This window comes from Fistularia commersonii, chromosome 5 (genome assembly GCF_037954325.1).
Source record: "Fistularia commersonii isolate RoL2024-O1a breed Wild chromosome 5, RoL_Fcom_v1.0, whole genome shotgun sequence".
Lineage (NCBI taxonomy): Eukaryota > Metazoa > Chordata > Actinopteri > Syngnathiformes > Fistulariidae > Fistularia > Fistularia commersonii.
Window position 1 is genome coordinate 9635159 of NC_141288.1, and position 16768 is coordinate 9651926.

General features: G+C 41.1%; 1 protein-coding gene across 1 annotated transcript in view; it reads right to left on the minus strand.

Annotated features, from left to right (window-relative positions):
- Window positions 1-8984: 8984 nt before the first annotated feature.
- Window positions 8985-16768, minus strand: part of large1 (LARGE xylosyl- and glucuronyltransferase 1) — a 131621-nt gene continuing 123837 nt past the window's right edge. Inside the window, exons 12-15 of the mRNA XM_086146750.1 lie at window positions 13713-13991; window positions 13480-13626; window positions 12685-12880; window positions 8985-11213 (exon numbers count right to left, since the gene is read on the minus strand). Of these exons, the coding sequence (XP_086002876.1) occupies window positions 11016-11213; window positions 12685-12880; window positions 13480-13626; window positions 13713-13991 (820 nt within the window). The 3' untranslated portion in view covers window positions 8985-11015. The remainder of the gene's footprint in view (window positions 11214-12684; window positions 12881-13479; window positions 13627-13712; window positions 13992-16768) is intronic.

Genomic DNA, 16768 nt, shown 5'->3' on the forward strand with positions numbered 1-16768 from the left:
AGAATCTAAATATGTGTGTATCTGGCTTAAGATATGAAAAAAAGACTGAATAATTCATGCAACAAATCAAATTACCGGGGAATTATCTGCGGCGATATTTGCATGGATGGACTGGATTTTTGTGTTTATCTTGAATATTTCCTACTCGTTAATCTTCTTTTCAGATTTTTACAGTCAACTAATTAATATAATTATTTTCCAAGTGAATCTGTATTAATACAGATCAAACAGTCTGAATTTTAAGATTTTCCTGTCTCAACACACTAAAATAAATGGGTGACTATTGAGAAAGAGCAGTATTATAAGGATATTTATGATTTTCAGGTATTTTATACTTGGAAAACTACTCACATGGCTGATGGTACATATAGTAAGAGGTATTTCAATTATGAGGGACAATTATTTTTATTTTAGAAATGACATACATTCCCTTATATACTTCAAATAGCAAACTTAATTTGAATGCTGTTTTCTTTCATATTCTACTGTATATATCTCCATCATTCTTTGCCAGCCTCAGAATTTCTCACCACGTCAGTCAGGAGCAGTTTTCGATGAGTGGCAGCGACATGAAACAGGAAGTAGGAAGTTCGGTCACATCAGCCTGAGATTGCTGATAAAATCGAAATGAAATGATCTATATTTTCCGTTAAGGATAAAAGTGAATAATATATAATGCTCTATTTATGTTATATTTGACCAGAATCAATGGGTAAGGGCAAGGGGCCTGACTCAAGGTGACAAACCTTCCCAGTTGCAGGGCTTCTGGTTTCCTGATGGAGACGTTGGTTCGAATCCCGCCTCTTTGGCCGACACGGTCTGGGGGGGTCAGAGCAGTCGCTCCCGAGCCAAACAGTTTTGATTTGAATCCTGGGCTCCTCCTTCTCTCCCAAAGTGTTGTCTAGCTAGACACTTAACCCTTAAGACCCCCACCCCCTTTTATGGATGGGTTAAATACAGTGGTCGATTTTTGCTGATGTCCTTTTTGTAGATCTGAATGCAACAAAATGAAGTTCTTTCTTATACTAATGATTTATCATATTCCTTGCAAAGTCAACAACATAACTAATGTTATGTTGAGAAGTACAATTACTACCTACTCCCCTATGACCTACCTACCTCTAACTAAGTGACCAACTGAGGCAGTGACAGCCTGCAGAGCATGTATCCAGTGTCAGGGAAAGGTGGGGGGGGGGTCTGAGGAATTGTAGTTTTTCTTTGGTAATAAAGAATGCGAATGTTGCGTTTGGAGGGTGGGGGCTGGGAGTGAGGACGCGAGAAGCTTTTCTTTGGTAATAAAGCATGTGCGTGTCGCGTTCGGAGGATGGGGTTGGGGGTGTCGGTGGGGAGTATCCTGGTGGTGGTGTTGGGGGCTCCGCCTTGTGATTGATTGCTTCAGTCCGGCAGCTCCAGACAATTTCCATTATGCTTTTACGTGAGCAGACTGAAAGGTAGCACCCAGCGTCACACCTGGGTGTGATAATGTGATATTTGACATGCACATCCTTAGGACGTGCGTGTCAAGCCCCTGAGTTTCAACTTGATCGGGAAGACACACCAAAAACATTTTTTTTTTTTTTTTTTTTTAACATCCATCCATCATCTGCAGCTTATCCTGCACTCAGAGTTGCGAGGGATGCTGGAGCCTATCTCAGCTGTTATGGGGCAAGAGGCGAGGTACACCCTGGACTGGTCGCCCGTCAAGCGCAGGGCCAAATATACAGAAAGACAACATTCACTCACTCATTTGGGGCAATTTTCCCTTTTTTTTCAATTAACTTGATTTAATCGGACTTTTGTAAATGTTACACTAGGCCACTGTTCTATTCATCACACTTGGTGAGCTGCTCTCTTTTGAAGCAAAAACGGAAGCGACACATTCACATTAAAAATGGACAGAGCACAGTCCCTTTTTAGTTGGGTGTTTGGTGAAGCGGTTGCTGCCATGGTAATCTGAAATTACCCTGGTTGCATAACAGATCAGGAAACAGCATCAAGAGCCTATCAAAAACCCACTCGGGGTCATGAAAAATTCCAGGTTTACGTTATTTTTCATTATTCTGCCTAATTACACCCTCCAATTATGTAGAGGAAGAAAACATCTTAATTAACTCTCGGTTAAGTTCCCGTTCCTTCCCGCTTTATTTGTCTTTGAGAACAACGACTTATAAATCAATGGTATCATTAAACAGGAGAAGCAGCTTCAGGGCGATCAGGCATTTTCTTTAAGAACCAGCTGAAGCATTAATGACTGTTCTATTAAAGATTTATTAATTCGAGCTGCTCACTTATTCAGAGATCAATTTTGCCAACAGTTACTTTTGTCTTGTGTTTCTGCTTTTTAGCCGGTATCTTTCACCCACAGGAGACCCACTGGCTGCTTTATACACATCTTTTTCCACCCATCCCAGAAGGATGTCAATTTTCCATTGCTCTCCACTGACTGAGGTGATTATTTCACGGAAATGCATTTTCCTCTGGCATTTCACTCTTGCAGATGTTCTTGTGGCAGAACTCTGGTACCTCAGTGAGTTGTGTGTGTGTGTTCATTTTATGGCTAGTGTGTGGCTCCAGCAGTTAGATGGGCAAAGTTAGACAACAACTTCATGGAGGAGGTAATGAGACGAAACACACACACACACACACACACACACACACACACACACACACACACACATTTTTAACAGAAGAACTCTTTCATTAAGTTCTTTCATTCTGTAAATGATACTCCTGTGTCTTCAGGGTCAGGTTGGGTTTCGAGTCTTTGAATCTTTTATATTTGGATCCCCCCCAGTGAGATTTGGTGTTAAATCATTTTCAAACAATAAACAAGTAATAAAAAATCATTATTTTGTGTTCTGGTTATGTAACACCGCAGTAATATGCCATCTGTTCATCTGCTCAGCAGCTATCTAAGAAAATAAAACCAAAACCTTTAAATGGGAATTGTGCTTGAGGTGGTCCGGAGCTGGATCGGGACCACCAGGTGTCACTGTGGACCCACGAGTCGGTCAGGGTGAAAGTCAGTGACTAGAGAGTCCAGAAACCACGGGGGCCTTCATCTCATTTCAAAGGAAAAAGGCCACGAATCTCAGTTCAAACACGATAAAAGTCAAACTATTTGACAAGTTTGATAACAGCAGCTGTTGCGGCTCAGGCAAACATACATCTCCAATAAACAAACAAAAAAAAAAAATGCTGTTTGAGGCTCTCGTTGTGCTTTTCACCCCATCGCGGGGCTGATGAAATTACAGCCCCCCCACCCCCAACGTGAATTACGGAGATGAGAGACGGGGTTTTATGCTCAGGGAGCAAGACTCCTCGGCCAGTCGGTTTGAAGGACGACTTCAAAGCTGGACAAAGGAGAGTGTCAGACAGGGAGAGAGAGAGAGACGCCACTGAATCTGCCATCAAAGCCTCCGCATGATAAATATCTGCCAGTTCTGTCTGGAATGGTAATCCAAAATGATCCATCATACCAAATCACCCTGGTGCTTGTCCTTTGCCACGCCAGGCGGGAATGGTTTTAAACTCACCGATCAGGTTGTCTGCTAATTGGTACGCTGACTGGTCGGATCCCAGGAGAAGGTTCCGGGCATCCTTGAATGGTCGGACATACCAAGTGCTGCTGTGAGAAGGAGCTCGGGGTGGAGAAAAGCTCTACAGCACGCTTTGGAAGAGCTGCAGATAAACCAGCTTTTAATCTTGACAGTCCACAGTGTTTAATCCAAAAAGTCAAATTGTAATAATTGAAATAATAATAATACTAAAAAGTATGATGGCAACAATGTAAGGTTAATATCTGTATAGCCTGACTAACATATAGAATTAAATATGAGATGAGAGATGAGATGAGAACAACTTTATTTGTCTCGAAGGAAATTGTTGTGCCAGTTTCAAGTAAAAACGTAACAGTAATAGATAATAGTAGAAAGGAGGAAGAATAAGAAATACAATGAGATATAAATTGGCTTAACTGTTAACTGTTAACTACAAATATATGATGCAAGTTGAGGTGATAGGTCATTTATTTTACCCATTAGATAGCAGGATGGCTGCAGGTTTTATTGTGACAAAACCAACAAACATAACTTAGTAGATGTGTAAAGAGTTTTTATTTTAAAATATTGCATTGTTTTCAAAAAAGGCGAATGCTTGACAGCTGACAGAGCTGATTTTGTCTCAAGACTTTGAAATACTGAGTTTCTTCAAACCTCAAACCGTTGTGTATTGTGTTTCCTTCTAAGATCCATTTTCCCCAAAATAGGAAAAAACATCACACCATTATCGTACTTGTAAAAACATCTTCCTCTGAAACTGACACAAGGAATTTCCCATGATTTAACATAAAACTTTGACTGGTGAGTGGTCCGGGGTGAACCTGGCCTTTAGTTCAGTGACAGCTAAGATAGGTTCAAGCACCCTGAATGCAAGTTAAGCGGTGTAGATAATGAATGAATAAATAATTGAATTTAATTTTGTCAATTGCCGCAGTTTTCATTTCTCCACACTGTCCCATCTCAGTAGTGTGTTTCAATTTTCACTCGATGGTTTATGTGAAGTGATAAACACCAACCAATCACTTCCTGGTTACGTGAGTCTGACGCTTTGAGTAAAGCAGCAGATCATCTGAAAACTGTGAAGAAATTATTCACATTTTTTGCAAATGCAAATATTCAGTTGAATGTGTTAATTGAAATTGAGGATTATCAATTAATCAGTTTCAACACGGATGTTATTTCATTATATTTCTTATTCTTCCTCCTTTCCACTATTATCTATTACTGTTATGTTTTTACTTGAAACTCTGGCACAACAATTTCCTTCGGGATTAATAAAGTTGTTCTCATCTCATCTCTCATCTCATGATTTTGTATCTTCTCCATGTATATGGTGCTATCAAATGTCTTTACACCTGATTCCTTAATGATTATTGCTGAATCTATTTTTTTTCATCAATTTTGATTTTCCTTGCCGATCACCTTCAAAAAGTGAAATAATTGGTTCCACTGGAACCTGACAAATAAAATTTTTCGCACTCAGTGAATATTATAATTCATTTTTGGGTTCAAGGAAAGCTAATCCGCTCCTCCCATGTGTCTGAAGGTACCGTGTATGGCAGGGACGTCTTCATTTCCGCTGATCCCGATTAGGCAGATTAGGCAGGTGACAAAGGGAGGTCATGTTCCTATAAAATGAACGGAAAACGAACAGAGGCAGCTGCACATGTTCTTTACCTGATACCACTGCCTGTGAGGATTAGAAACACTAAATTCAAATTTGGTAAAAAAAAGAAAAAAAAATCAAATTGGGATCAGCCGTAATGCCTCGCCGTTCCTTCTGTTGATCGGGAAGGGAAAAAAAAACTCCCAAAATAAACTTCTGCTTTCTGGCTTTATAATCCTCGGCGCTCCGCGACCAGGCAACCCTCGTCCAAACCTCCCAATTTATGAGCTGAAATTCAGGCATTAAATTTTAAATTGAATTAATGAGCATCTCCTCCAAAGCTTTTAATAGCCTGTGCGATAAGAGGAATGGTGTCGTGGGACCTTCATTAAAGGGAAGTCAGAGGACGGCAGTTCTGGGGGACAGTTGGACACCGGGGAGCTGATAAACGGGGTCCTCCACCCCCCTCCCCATTACCCCCCCCCTTCCCTCACGCCCCCCAGCCCAAGCTTCATTAAGAGTCAGGTCGTCCCACTGTCCCTTCATTCTGAAATGTCCCAGCAGTCGTCTGACAGTCGACTCACACAGACACACACACGCACACAAAGAGAGAGGAAGGTCTAACCTTCGATTCTTATTCAAAAACGCAACACTACTGGTGCTTCAACGATACTGGCCAGTCGGATCCGCCATGTTTTCTAGTCAGTTTTCAATCATTCCTACTCTTTTGTTTCATTTCTTATCTGGAAAAGAAAATAGTGAAAAAATGATTTTGGTAGTGGATTTAGAGGCATCTAGCTATTAAAAACAAATTACAGCAGATACTGTGGATGACTGTAGGAATTACAACAATGTTATTTCATTCACGGATGAGCCTGTCCCCGCAGTCATTGAGGCAGGGTTCACCCTAGACTAGTAGCCAGTCAATCACACGGCCGTAGAGATGTACAATTATTCACTCTCTGTAATTCACAGATCAGGGTAATTTATGCTCTCCAATGAATGTTTTGGACTGTAGCTGGAAACTGGAGAGTCCAAAGGAAAACCTACACGGACATGGGATACAATGCAAACTCCAAAGAGAAAGGCTCCCTTGGGGAATCCAACCAGGGACCCACTTGATCTGAGGCCAAAATGCGAACAACTACACCACCATGCCACCTTCACAGTTATGTGTTCTATATATTTTCAGATTGTTGAGACAGTGAGTACATTGGTAGAAGGATGCTGACGTTGGATCTGCCAGGCTGGAGGCCTAGAGGAAGATGGATGGAGTGAAAGAGGACCTGAAGTTTGTTAGCGTGAGAGAAGAGGATACTGAAGATAGGGTTACGTGGAGGAAGATGATTTGCCATGGCGACCCATGAAGGGAACACCGGAAAGGAAACGAAGAAGAAAAATAATTTCATATTTTTTTCCTTGAGTTCAACTCCCTCAGGCACTTTTGGGTTCCCAAGGGTCCTGAGGATGCATTCACTTAGTTGTCACTCAGTGTGTGGCAAGGATGATGGGCTTGTGTTCTGTGTTTTCTGATGTTTATTCGGTCAAAATATTCACCATGGCCTGGATGACTGAGAACCTCCACAGATGTGCTGTCTGTTATTAATTTATTCTATTGTGTTCAATGCTTAAAGAGAAAACTTGATTTCAGAGCACACAGCTTTGAGTGTACTGTGATTTTAATGGCTCACATAACAAAATGCAGAGTCTTGGTTGGTCGGTCGCTGTTAACAGCTCTTTAAGATCAGGCCTGAGTGCATTCAGTGGAAAATGTGATATTCACCAGGGTACCTCAACGATAATGTTACATAACTTAAACTATTCCATTTTATCGACACAAACATACAGTGCTCTGAGGAGTCAAAAGAATATATCATCATTTTTTTTTCCATTCACAACCTGGACAAAACCACTATATTAACTTCTAGACCTTAAACGGTCTCTCTTTATATAGCCATTTCACACCTAGTAGTTACAAAGAACTTTATATAAGACAACATTTACAAACAAAGTCATAGACTAATGGTAGCAGAGGTGCCAAGCAGGGCACTAACCAGGCAACCAGGAAAGACTTGGGGTTCAGTGTCTCTAATATGGATGTGTTGACATGCAGACAAGAAAAGTCTGTGGTCGAACTGCTAACCCTCTGATTGGTTGGATGCCTATTCTACCAACTGAGCCACAGCCGCCCTCCAACGCTTTTCCTCGAAGATGTGCATTTGAAGCACACTTGAACACCTGGAAGGGAAAAAAATGTAGTAGGGCCAATAGAAATAAATTTCACTAAAACATTTAGATGAAAGTTAAAATATTTCACAATAATTTCCATCTCATCTTCCATCCTTTTTGGAAAAATAATTAAGTTCAAATGATCTCCCAATCCAGGGAAAATATCAAAATTATCAAATTCAGCTCCCTTGTCTACCATTTCCTTTTTATGCTCATTGATTCTGAATATTCTTATGCCAACACAAGTGATGGTGCATTTTCCTGCAAATGTAAATATTCTTAACTAGTGATGCCCTGGAACATCTGATTGTTTCATGATGTCTCATAAACTAATGATCATCTCCTACACATGACATAAAGATATCCAAGAGATTTTTTCGTCTGAATGGGACTTTCACAATGGGTGATGGGTCATCAGGTCTATTGTTACGTGCCGTACATAAAAAAAACAAACAATATAAAAGGGTAAGTGTTTTCAAATGTGTCTCCACAGTTAATAAATTCCAGAAATATCCTAGAAATATCGATATGAAACATTTGCATAAACACAATTTATCCTCAGCTCAGCCCACTGTTGAATTGAAGTTATGAATATAGCTATTAGAATAACTATAATGACCACAGACTTTCTCGGGGATCGACTTGAACCCCCAGAATTATTTCATATAAATCTATTTATCGCCGGCCTGTAATTCATGAGTTTTTACAGTTTGACTGTATAAATTGATCAGAGTTAATTAGTAGCCTGTAGTGCCCTTTCTTATTGATTCTGTATTCGCCCTTTAGCCCGGGCTATCAGTATCCTTGATACAAATCCAATTGCTGTGGAACTTCGCAAACATCATATTTCTCTGTTTGATGATATTCCATCAGTCTCCGGAACTGATACTTCTGGAAGGCTGGCCAGAGCACGGCGCTGAGGAACTTCTGTGTTTATTGTCGTTAAAGAATAAAGATTGCAATATTCTGGATATGTTTCAGGTCTTGTTCAAGATGTGGAAATAAATCAGCTATGAATCTACTATCTGGGACTGTGTTTGTCATGTTTGCAGATGCAACAGATGTTGGGTCATTCGAGATTGTTCACATTTCCACATTTAAATCACCTTATTATGGTCCAAACAACTAGCCTGTGGTCAGATTGCAAAAGACCAGTGAAGCCTTTACTGACTTGATGTACTATCTTTCTCAGAAATCTACATGGCATTGGGTGTTGGTTTAATTTCATTTTGCCCTCATTTGTTTTTCCAGGAGTAAAGAAAGGATGAATACAGATTTAATTCTTGAAAAGTAAATCAGCAAATAGTTTAATCATTGATGTCAACTAACACAGCCACAAAATGTGCAGGTCTATTAATGTAGTGGCAGAATATCAAACAGCTACTTCATTGTTTACATTTCACATGTATAATTTGAAGTTCTGCAACGGCAAACATAGTGGACCGTTCCAGGATATTTGCGTTTGCTCTTCTTATTGGCACCTTCATATGAGATCTTCAGAAAGTATGCGTGCTGTGACTCCAGGAACCCTCTGTAATTGGTATTCATGCTGGAAGAAACGATGAAAGACAGTCACAACTGAGTGCTTGACTCTTTGCTTTTATTCAGGTTGCAGCATCAGTCAGCCTGTCCTACTTACACACTGTAGCTCCTCCCAACCCTGCAAAAGCCAGACAGACATACTCTCCCTCTCTCTCTCTCTCTCTCTCTCACACACACACACACACACACACACACACACACACACACACACACACACACACACACACACACACACACACACACACAGCTGCATACTTGGACATACATGTACATCAGACAGATTATTCACAGAGACACACTGAGACACCGAGCTCTTCCTGATCAGAAAGACTGACGGAGGGGAACATGGCCTCTTGGTTCACGGTGACAGATAAAGTCTGCGTCTCTGAAATCAGGAAGGACATGAAGCAGCCTCTGCAGAGACAAATGTTTACCTGAGGTCCTGTAACAAGAGATTTAATGTTCCAGACATTTCCTCACTGCCTACACGCTGCTACGATTTGTCTGGAGTTCCTTTCTTAAAGTCCATCAATCCCCATATTAAAAATGAATGTGTAATTTAAGGAAAAAAAATCACAATTTTCCACATGTATTTGCACCACTGAACGACAATTTCAATAATAATTTTCATAGAACTGACTGTAATTTTAATTTTGAACATTTCAATACCATCACATATTACATATTACAAAAATTAAACCTCATAAAGTTTCCTTCCAATGGTAAACAAAAAAAAACCCAAAGAAAAGACTACTCTTTTTTTATAAATTTAATTTCAGTCAGTATTAATTTCTGTTTACTGTAATGTTCTTTTGAGCTATTTCGTTTTAGTGGAACCCGTTTCAAAATATCCCATATTTGCTCAGGGAACTTAAGGTGCCAAGCTGTCTAAAAGTATACAATTATAGGGGACACAACCGGAGGGGTTAAGTAATTATTACCCAGAGTTAAGGGTGCATCTGTGTCTGTTCCACTTTTAAAAGTGCTCCAGTCACCGGAACGGCGGCGATCCTCTCGCAGGGTGCTGTCAAACTAGAGGCCACGGTGAGAACAAGTAAAGAATATTTGTACTTGAAAAGGAATGACACGCGGGTGCACACACAGCCTAGGTAAATAATACCCATTGTTGGAAAGTCTGAATTGATTGGTGCTTATATATGTGTTTGATGGACTGAGTTTCACACTGGCACCACTGAGGGTCATGGACGAAAAACAAAATGCACCCACTGTTGTCAAGATTCTCTTAGTTTCACCTGCTCACAGCTGCTCAGGCTGATCTGGAGATACCCTGAATATCAAGCATCGGGACAACCTCCAGCCATCCTTGCATCTAGCTCTGCTTGTCATACGAGCCAGAGCATTTATTCTGATCTGTATCGGCCATGAAACAAATTAAGCAACAGCAGATGGTCGGCTGAATGATTACCTCAGTTCTGTGTGTGTGTGTGTGTGTGTGTGTGTGTGTGTGTGTGTGTGTCACTCGCGACAATGAGATTTTCCAAATCCGTATGGACGTGTTTGCCACTTTGTCCTATCTGGCCGCCTGCTGATGATTTGCATTGGAGTTGGGGTGTGCTGTCAGTCAAACTGTGGCTGCTTCTTGTTTCTTCATGGCACTTGAAAGGCGTTCCTCTTGGCTGCGTGCAAACAGAATGTAAGCCCAAAATGCTTCACATCTCTCCTGACGCTTTTGCAAAGCACCCTTCCTGGAGGAACACACAGACGCACAGGCACGCACGCGCACGCAGGCACGCAGGCACGCACACACACAGCAAACATTTCTGCTACCTGCATGATACATTCACACACATGCATACGTACATAATGTTACACGTAGCCAACAACTCTTTCACTGAAAAAAAAAAGGCAAAGCTTAGAATGTCTTCAGTCCTTTGCCAGAATTTTGTCTCTTATCCATTAGAAATTACAGACATAAGACCCTTCCGGACTTGGGGGGGGCTCCAGTGTCAAAGTGTCCTGATGACCTTCACATGCCATCTTTGCTCTGTCGCCCACTCACCCCCGGCTGGAGATTGCCAGTAGTTCGGGCCGGGGGGCCCGGGGGTCTGTGGTGGTAGCTAGCTGTTGTTTTCTGCCGTCATGTATTTGAGGGCCGCGAAACCGTAGCGTCTTGACATATTCTGCTGGAACTCCTCCTTCAGGGTTTTGAGGCAGACCCGGTACTGCTTGTTGGAACGGAATTTGGTGATGTCGAAGCTGGGAGCGTGAGGCATGTGGATCATGTAGGCGTTGGGTAAAACCACAAACTCATACTCCTGCAGGTGGAGGAGGGATACACCAACATCAGTGTTAACATTCAAGAAGGTTAATTTCTAAACACTACTGTGGTACTTGTCATCCATAAGATATTACACCAATAATTTTATTACTAATGACAGTCATACTACAAACACTAGTGCAAGCAAAGTGAAGCTTTTGAATATATTGATGAACCTGAAAAAGGGAAGCGCTGGGTGACAATGCAAATGTGTGTAGTAGCTAAAGCTTGTAAGACTGGTGTTCATCATTAAACCAACCCAAAATAAACATATTCTATATTCTAAGACTTATTTAGGAAGTATCTTCAAATTGGTGGCTATACCCTCACAAAATATTGGTTTATTACTTACAGTAGTTGTTGAAAATTTATCAAAAAGAGCCATCTAGTAATCGGAGGGTAAGAGGTCGATCGCTAGCTCTGGCCAATGTTCATGAGGAAAACACAGAACCCCTAAAAGCACCATTAGTGGGTGCAAGTGTGAATGTGTTCAAAAACATCGACGTTGTATGGCCTCTTTTTCAAACAGTGTGTGAATTTGTTTTGAGTGGTCATTAGACTGAAAAAAGCACTTTGCAGCCAATTCCCAGTCAGATTTTCAAAAGTCAAGTTGCCCTCAACTCAGAATCAAACCTCTATGTCCTTTATGTAACTGGTGGAAGTCAATACTGTTTTAATGCAATAGGCTTATCTGGCCCTTACTTGCAAGAACAGACATTTACATTGACCATAAAGTGCATTGAAGCTTAAAAAAACAAAAACTATTTCTCACTCATAAAACCTTTTTTGTAACAGTTCCACTCAGTTGTTTTATCTCAATTTAACAGGCCATAAAGAAACAAAACTGCTGAATGGTAAGTCAACTTTAAACCTTGTAGTCTGGGAAAAAAAATACAGAAAACAAAAGTTAACGTTTTAGGAAGAGGAGTGGCTTTGTGGTGATTGAAATCCCGGCTTCACATAGGCAATGTAGAAGAGTCCTTAAGCAACAAACCCTGGGCTACTTCTGACTAGTGTGTTTGGAGAACGAGTTTGTGACTGGTTGAATGAAGTTTGGAATTCCACCTGAGTCAAACGATTAGTCGAATCATCATTTGGAACAGTTGGTTAACTTCGGTTACACAACTTGTTCATACAGATGGAGCTCAAACACAGACTCTGTTCTGACTAAATGGAAGATGTTTGAGGGATTAATGAGTCGTTTCTCTGTTAATGGTTTCTTTCATAAAAAAAAATGACATTTAACCCTGTGGGCCACCAGAAAAGCAGATCTTGAGCTCTTCAGTCCAATCTGATCTGTGACAGTTTAATAGAACTTTAATGATAGAGGCTAATTGCAATTCCATGCAAGGTGATTTTTCAAGCGTGGTTGTGAAGAGCACCACTTCCAAAGAAACTGCAATGTTCTCATTTTAACAGTCATTTTAAGATATAATCAACCATTAGAAAAAGGGAGGAAGGGCAGTAACCTGTGCATCCAGCTCCATGATGTGGGCCACCTTGTTCCAACCGAAGCCGACAAAGCGACGGTCATACTCGGGGCTGTCCCGCCTCACCATGACGTAGGGCTCAAAATCAGCCTCCCACTGCACTCTGTAAGGTGTGGTGGCTGTTCGCCATTTGGCAAAGTTAGTTGGTGCGTGGCCTTTTGTCCACACATGGTACCTGTTGGAAGGAAAAATATTTAGTGTTTAGTGTTCCTGTAAGAAAGTGCAACCATTTGTGCAATAAGCTTGGTGGTGGAAGCCATAAAATTTGTTTATCTCACCCTGCACACTTAAACTTTATAGAGAAAGGCTTTCTTTTTCTGTGTGAGCCATCACAACACCCCTCTCTCACTAACCAACAAGATAAAAGAGGCATTTACTGATGGCTGATATGTAGCAGGTGAAGCAAAGTGAGTGTGACTGAAATGAGTCTGCCGGTACACAGAGTGATCTGCATTCCTGTCCTCCTGCTGTATAGGAAAATGTAACTGTATTGTCGTCGTGAGGGGAGAGCTATGTGTTAACTTCTATCGTCAGGAACATATGATTCAAAGAAAAAAAAAAGAAAAAAAAAAGAAAATAGATACAAGCAACATAAAGTGTTAGTGCATTCTCAAAACAGAGGTTGTGCCCATATGACTGCTACAATGTACATCTAAAAAGCAAAGGATAGAGGCGGTATCCTAGAGACAAAAACTACAACTGAGCTAACGCAGTGTTAACGTTGCGTTGACGGGCAAGAAATCTCGTAAATCTAACTTAAGGTAAGTGGCTGACCTGAATGTGAAGAGGGTTCCCATGTCCAGTTGAGAGAGTAGCTCTGCTTTAGATTTGGGGTAGGACAGACGGTAGCGCAGTGTCTCAAAGGCGGGCACCACGAGAGCTTTCTTGGTGTTGGCCATGTCTAGCTGCACAACTGACTTCCTACAAACACATAAAGAAACACACACACAGCTTATGTTTCCATTTAATGGTGGAGCTGAAGATTAAACATACTTTGTTGCGCTTACCTGAGGTACTCGTACAGGCCGTACATGGGCAAGAAATCAATGTCAGACAGGAACATGTAGGGTGTGTTGACCTGACGCATTGCTACGTTTCGCAGGAGGTTGACAGGGTAAAACTGCCCCTCTTTATAAACGATGTGGTACCCGACGTTCCCGCGGCTCATGAGCACCTCAGAGCCTTGGGCGTAGCGCAGGAACTGCTGGGCCTCTGCGTCAGACAGATACAGGGCCAAACTGATGGGACCTTCCCAGTGCTTGCAGATGGCCTCCAACATCTGGAGCCTGTGGAGGATAGAACACCATAAAAATTTACTACCATTTCTGTTCATATGGAGGCCCCTATATTCATGGAATTGGTCCTAATGTCATTACATCTTGTACACAATAGTACTTTGTGTAATAAAATGAAAATGGGTACTAATATTTTATTCGATCCACTGAGGAAAATGTTTGGCTCGTGAGAGATGAACACTTCTGTTTTAGTTGTCACTCAGTCTGAATATAAAGTAAAAGTAAGGCAGCCGGCCAGAGGTAATTGTTTATAATTTGGATATCTTTCATATCTTTCGGCAGTTCAATTAATAAAGTTTGTATCAAATAATTTTGATAAAAAAAAACTTGAGCAGAACTTAGCCCCTCTCAGTAACTCTGCATGCGTCCCGCTTCGGTGACTACAATTCATTTAGTATTCTGAAGCTGGAGTTGTTTTATTTGCCGAGTGTCTAATGCTGTTTTGGATCTGGAATGCCAATATTTCCCTCCACACAGCCACAATGGGCCTAATTAAAATGAGACAAAGCCAAGCACCAGCCAGAGGCCCCCAGATGCAGCAATCCCTATTACACATGTTGGGCAATAATATATTGCTGAGGAGGACTCATAGATTACTCGCAATATTAATATGCCGCTGAAGTGTTGCGTGTCCTGACAGTGATTTAGGGCATTTTTTCTTTAAACCTTACCCTTGGCATAATTCATTTTGGTGGATCTAAGCACGACAATCTGGCTCTGGTTTTGTAAAACCACGCACGCAGACCCTTCAGAGGGCAGGGATTTGGTTGTTTTGGGGCAGGAACCTAATCTGACCATGTTCTGTAAGCGTGACTTAAAGGTTTAATGTGCAAAGGGGACAAAAAAAAAAAGAGTTCTGTCCATTTTGAATATGTCGAATTCCATTATATTTTTGTTATTATGTACCCCATGAGGCAACATTCACTGCAGCATCACAGATCTGTGGCTCTATGTTTCTTTCTTTCTTTTTTAATGTGTAGCAGAGGCCTGAGTGTACTCACCAGGTAACTGTAAATACATAACAACAATGCTTTACTTTAACTCTTGTTAAAAATGTAATAATTAATTCTTATTAAATGTTCAACAGCTGATAGTCGGTGCCAAAATTAATCCAGGTCACTTGACAAGCACCTTAATAAAAAGGTGATCTTATCAAATATAACTAGAACATTGATAAAGCATAAATTCATATACTGGTGGCTTAAACTGGTCTACAAGAGCTGAATGTTTCCAAGAATCCTTCACAGATCCTTAAGATCTCTCCTTGCACCTCAGGGGATCAGTCAGGGTTGCTTATAAGTGCTCTTATTTTTCTCAAGCATTTGTGCTGTATTTATTACCCATTGTTTATTCAGACTGGTCAATTGTAGCAACCCATGCACCGCTGTATTATTTCAAAATTTAACTGTTTTAATTCTCTGACATGTAGGATTTTTTCCTAATTATAATATAATAGTTATCCTAATTATAGGATAATGTGAGTGAAAAAGGTCCCTTTGTTTAGCTCAAGTCAGGCTTTAGCCAAGTTACATCTCCTGAAATTTTTTTGGTTGAGCTCTAACAGCTAAGAAACCATGGTTGTTGTGGTTGTTAAGGGTTCGGGGTAGGTGGGTTAGTTGTGGTGGTTCTGATTCATCAATTGGAGTTAAACACCTGCTAGGGATGTTGGCAGGTTTAAAATAAATGTCAAGGCTTTAGAGGCGAAAGACTGCACGATGAGGCTGTCTTTTCACTGCTCCTCCATTAACCAGCCAAACATGGTAGAAAAATAATCTGGAGTGGTTGCCTTGGCCACGCGGGCTGGTTGTGGGTACCACACACTGCGGCCTGGCATTGGGCTCACCATGTATCCATCCTCCTGGATAGGAGCGATTACATTCCCCCCACCAAAATCCAAATTACTCCTTCACATTTCATGTGACAAAAAGGAAAAGGAGTAGGTTTATCAGCAGCAGACAGGTATGGCTTCAACAAACCTGGTTTAATGTTACATTGAGTGGTGACACTAAAATTTGTGGGAGCATCCAAAATGATTCACAACCATTGTCTGTGGGCCAAAGACAGCCTCATCGCTTCCAACGACACTAGATGGAAGTTCAGCATGAGTGCAGATGGACGAGCGGGCCACAGTATATGCCACAGTATTACCAGGTCTAAGCGACATGCTGGGTTCTTTAATGATTCACAGGGGGAAAGCTGGGGGGCAGCCGCAACACGGAAGTGACAGCGGAATTAGGACACAAAAGCGAGATTTACAGAATTAAAGCAAAATTACCATATCAAGAAAATGTGAGGGATGGCGAAGTCAGTTTTTGTTTTCACTGAATAAGCTATCAAAAGGAACGGCAGGCATCTGACAATCATGCTTGTGGAAAGTCTCCACACCTCTTTAGCTTAATGTGAGCATGCTGGAGGAAATACATTGTTTAGTCAGGGGAGAGGATTACAGGGGCTGAAGTATTAACAGATCTGTTGACTTTGACAAATTAATCTTCATTAATTCTGCAAGCGATCTCAAAATTATTGCTTTGTCTTCAGCAGCATGGTGAGCGGTCACATTATTAACCTTTGCCATAACATTTAACACCAAGTCCTTGAGGTGGTGATAATACACTTTTTTTTTCTTTTCATTTTAAAAACCTCTCCATTTTTGTTCCAAGAGAGGTAGACCTATAGCTGAGGAGGGGAAACCATCACGAGACCCTTCACTGTAATTCAAGCCTCTCCTACAGCCACTTGTAACAGCTTTTGCGGGGAAAAAGGTTAAT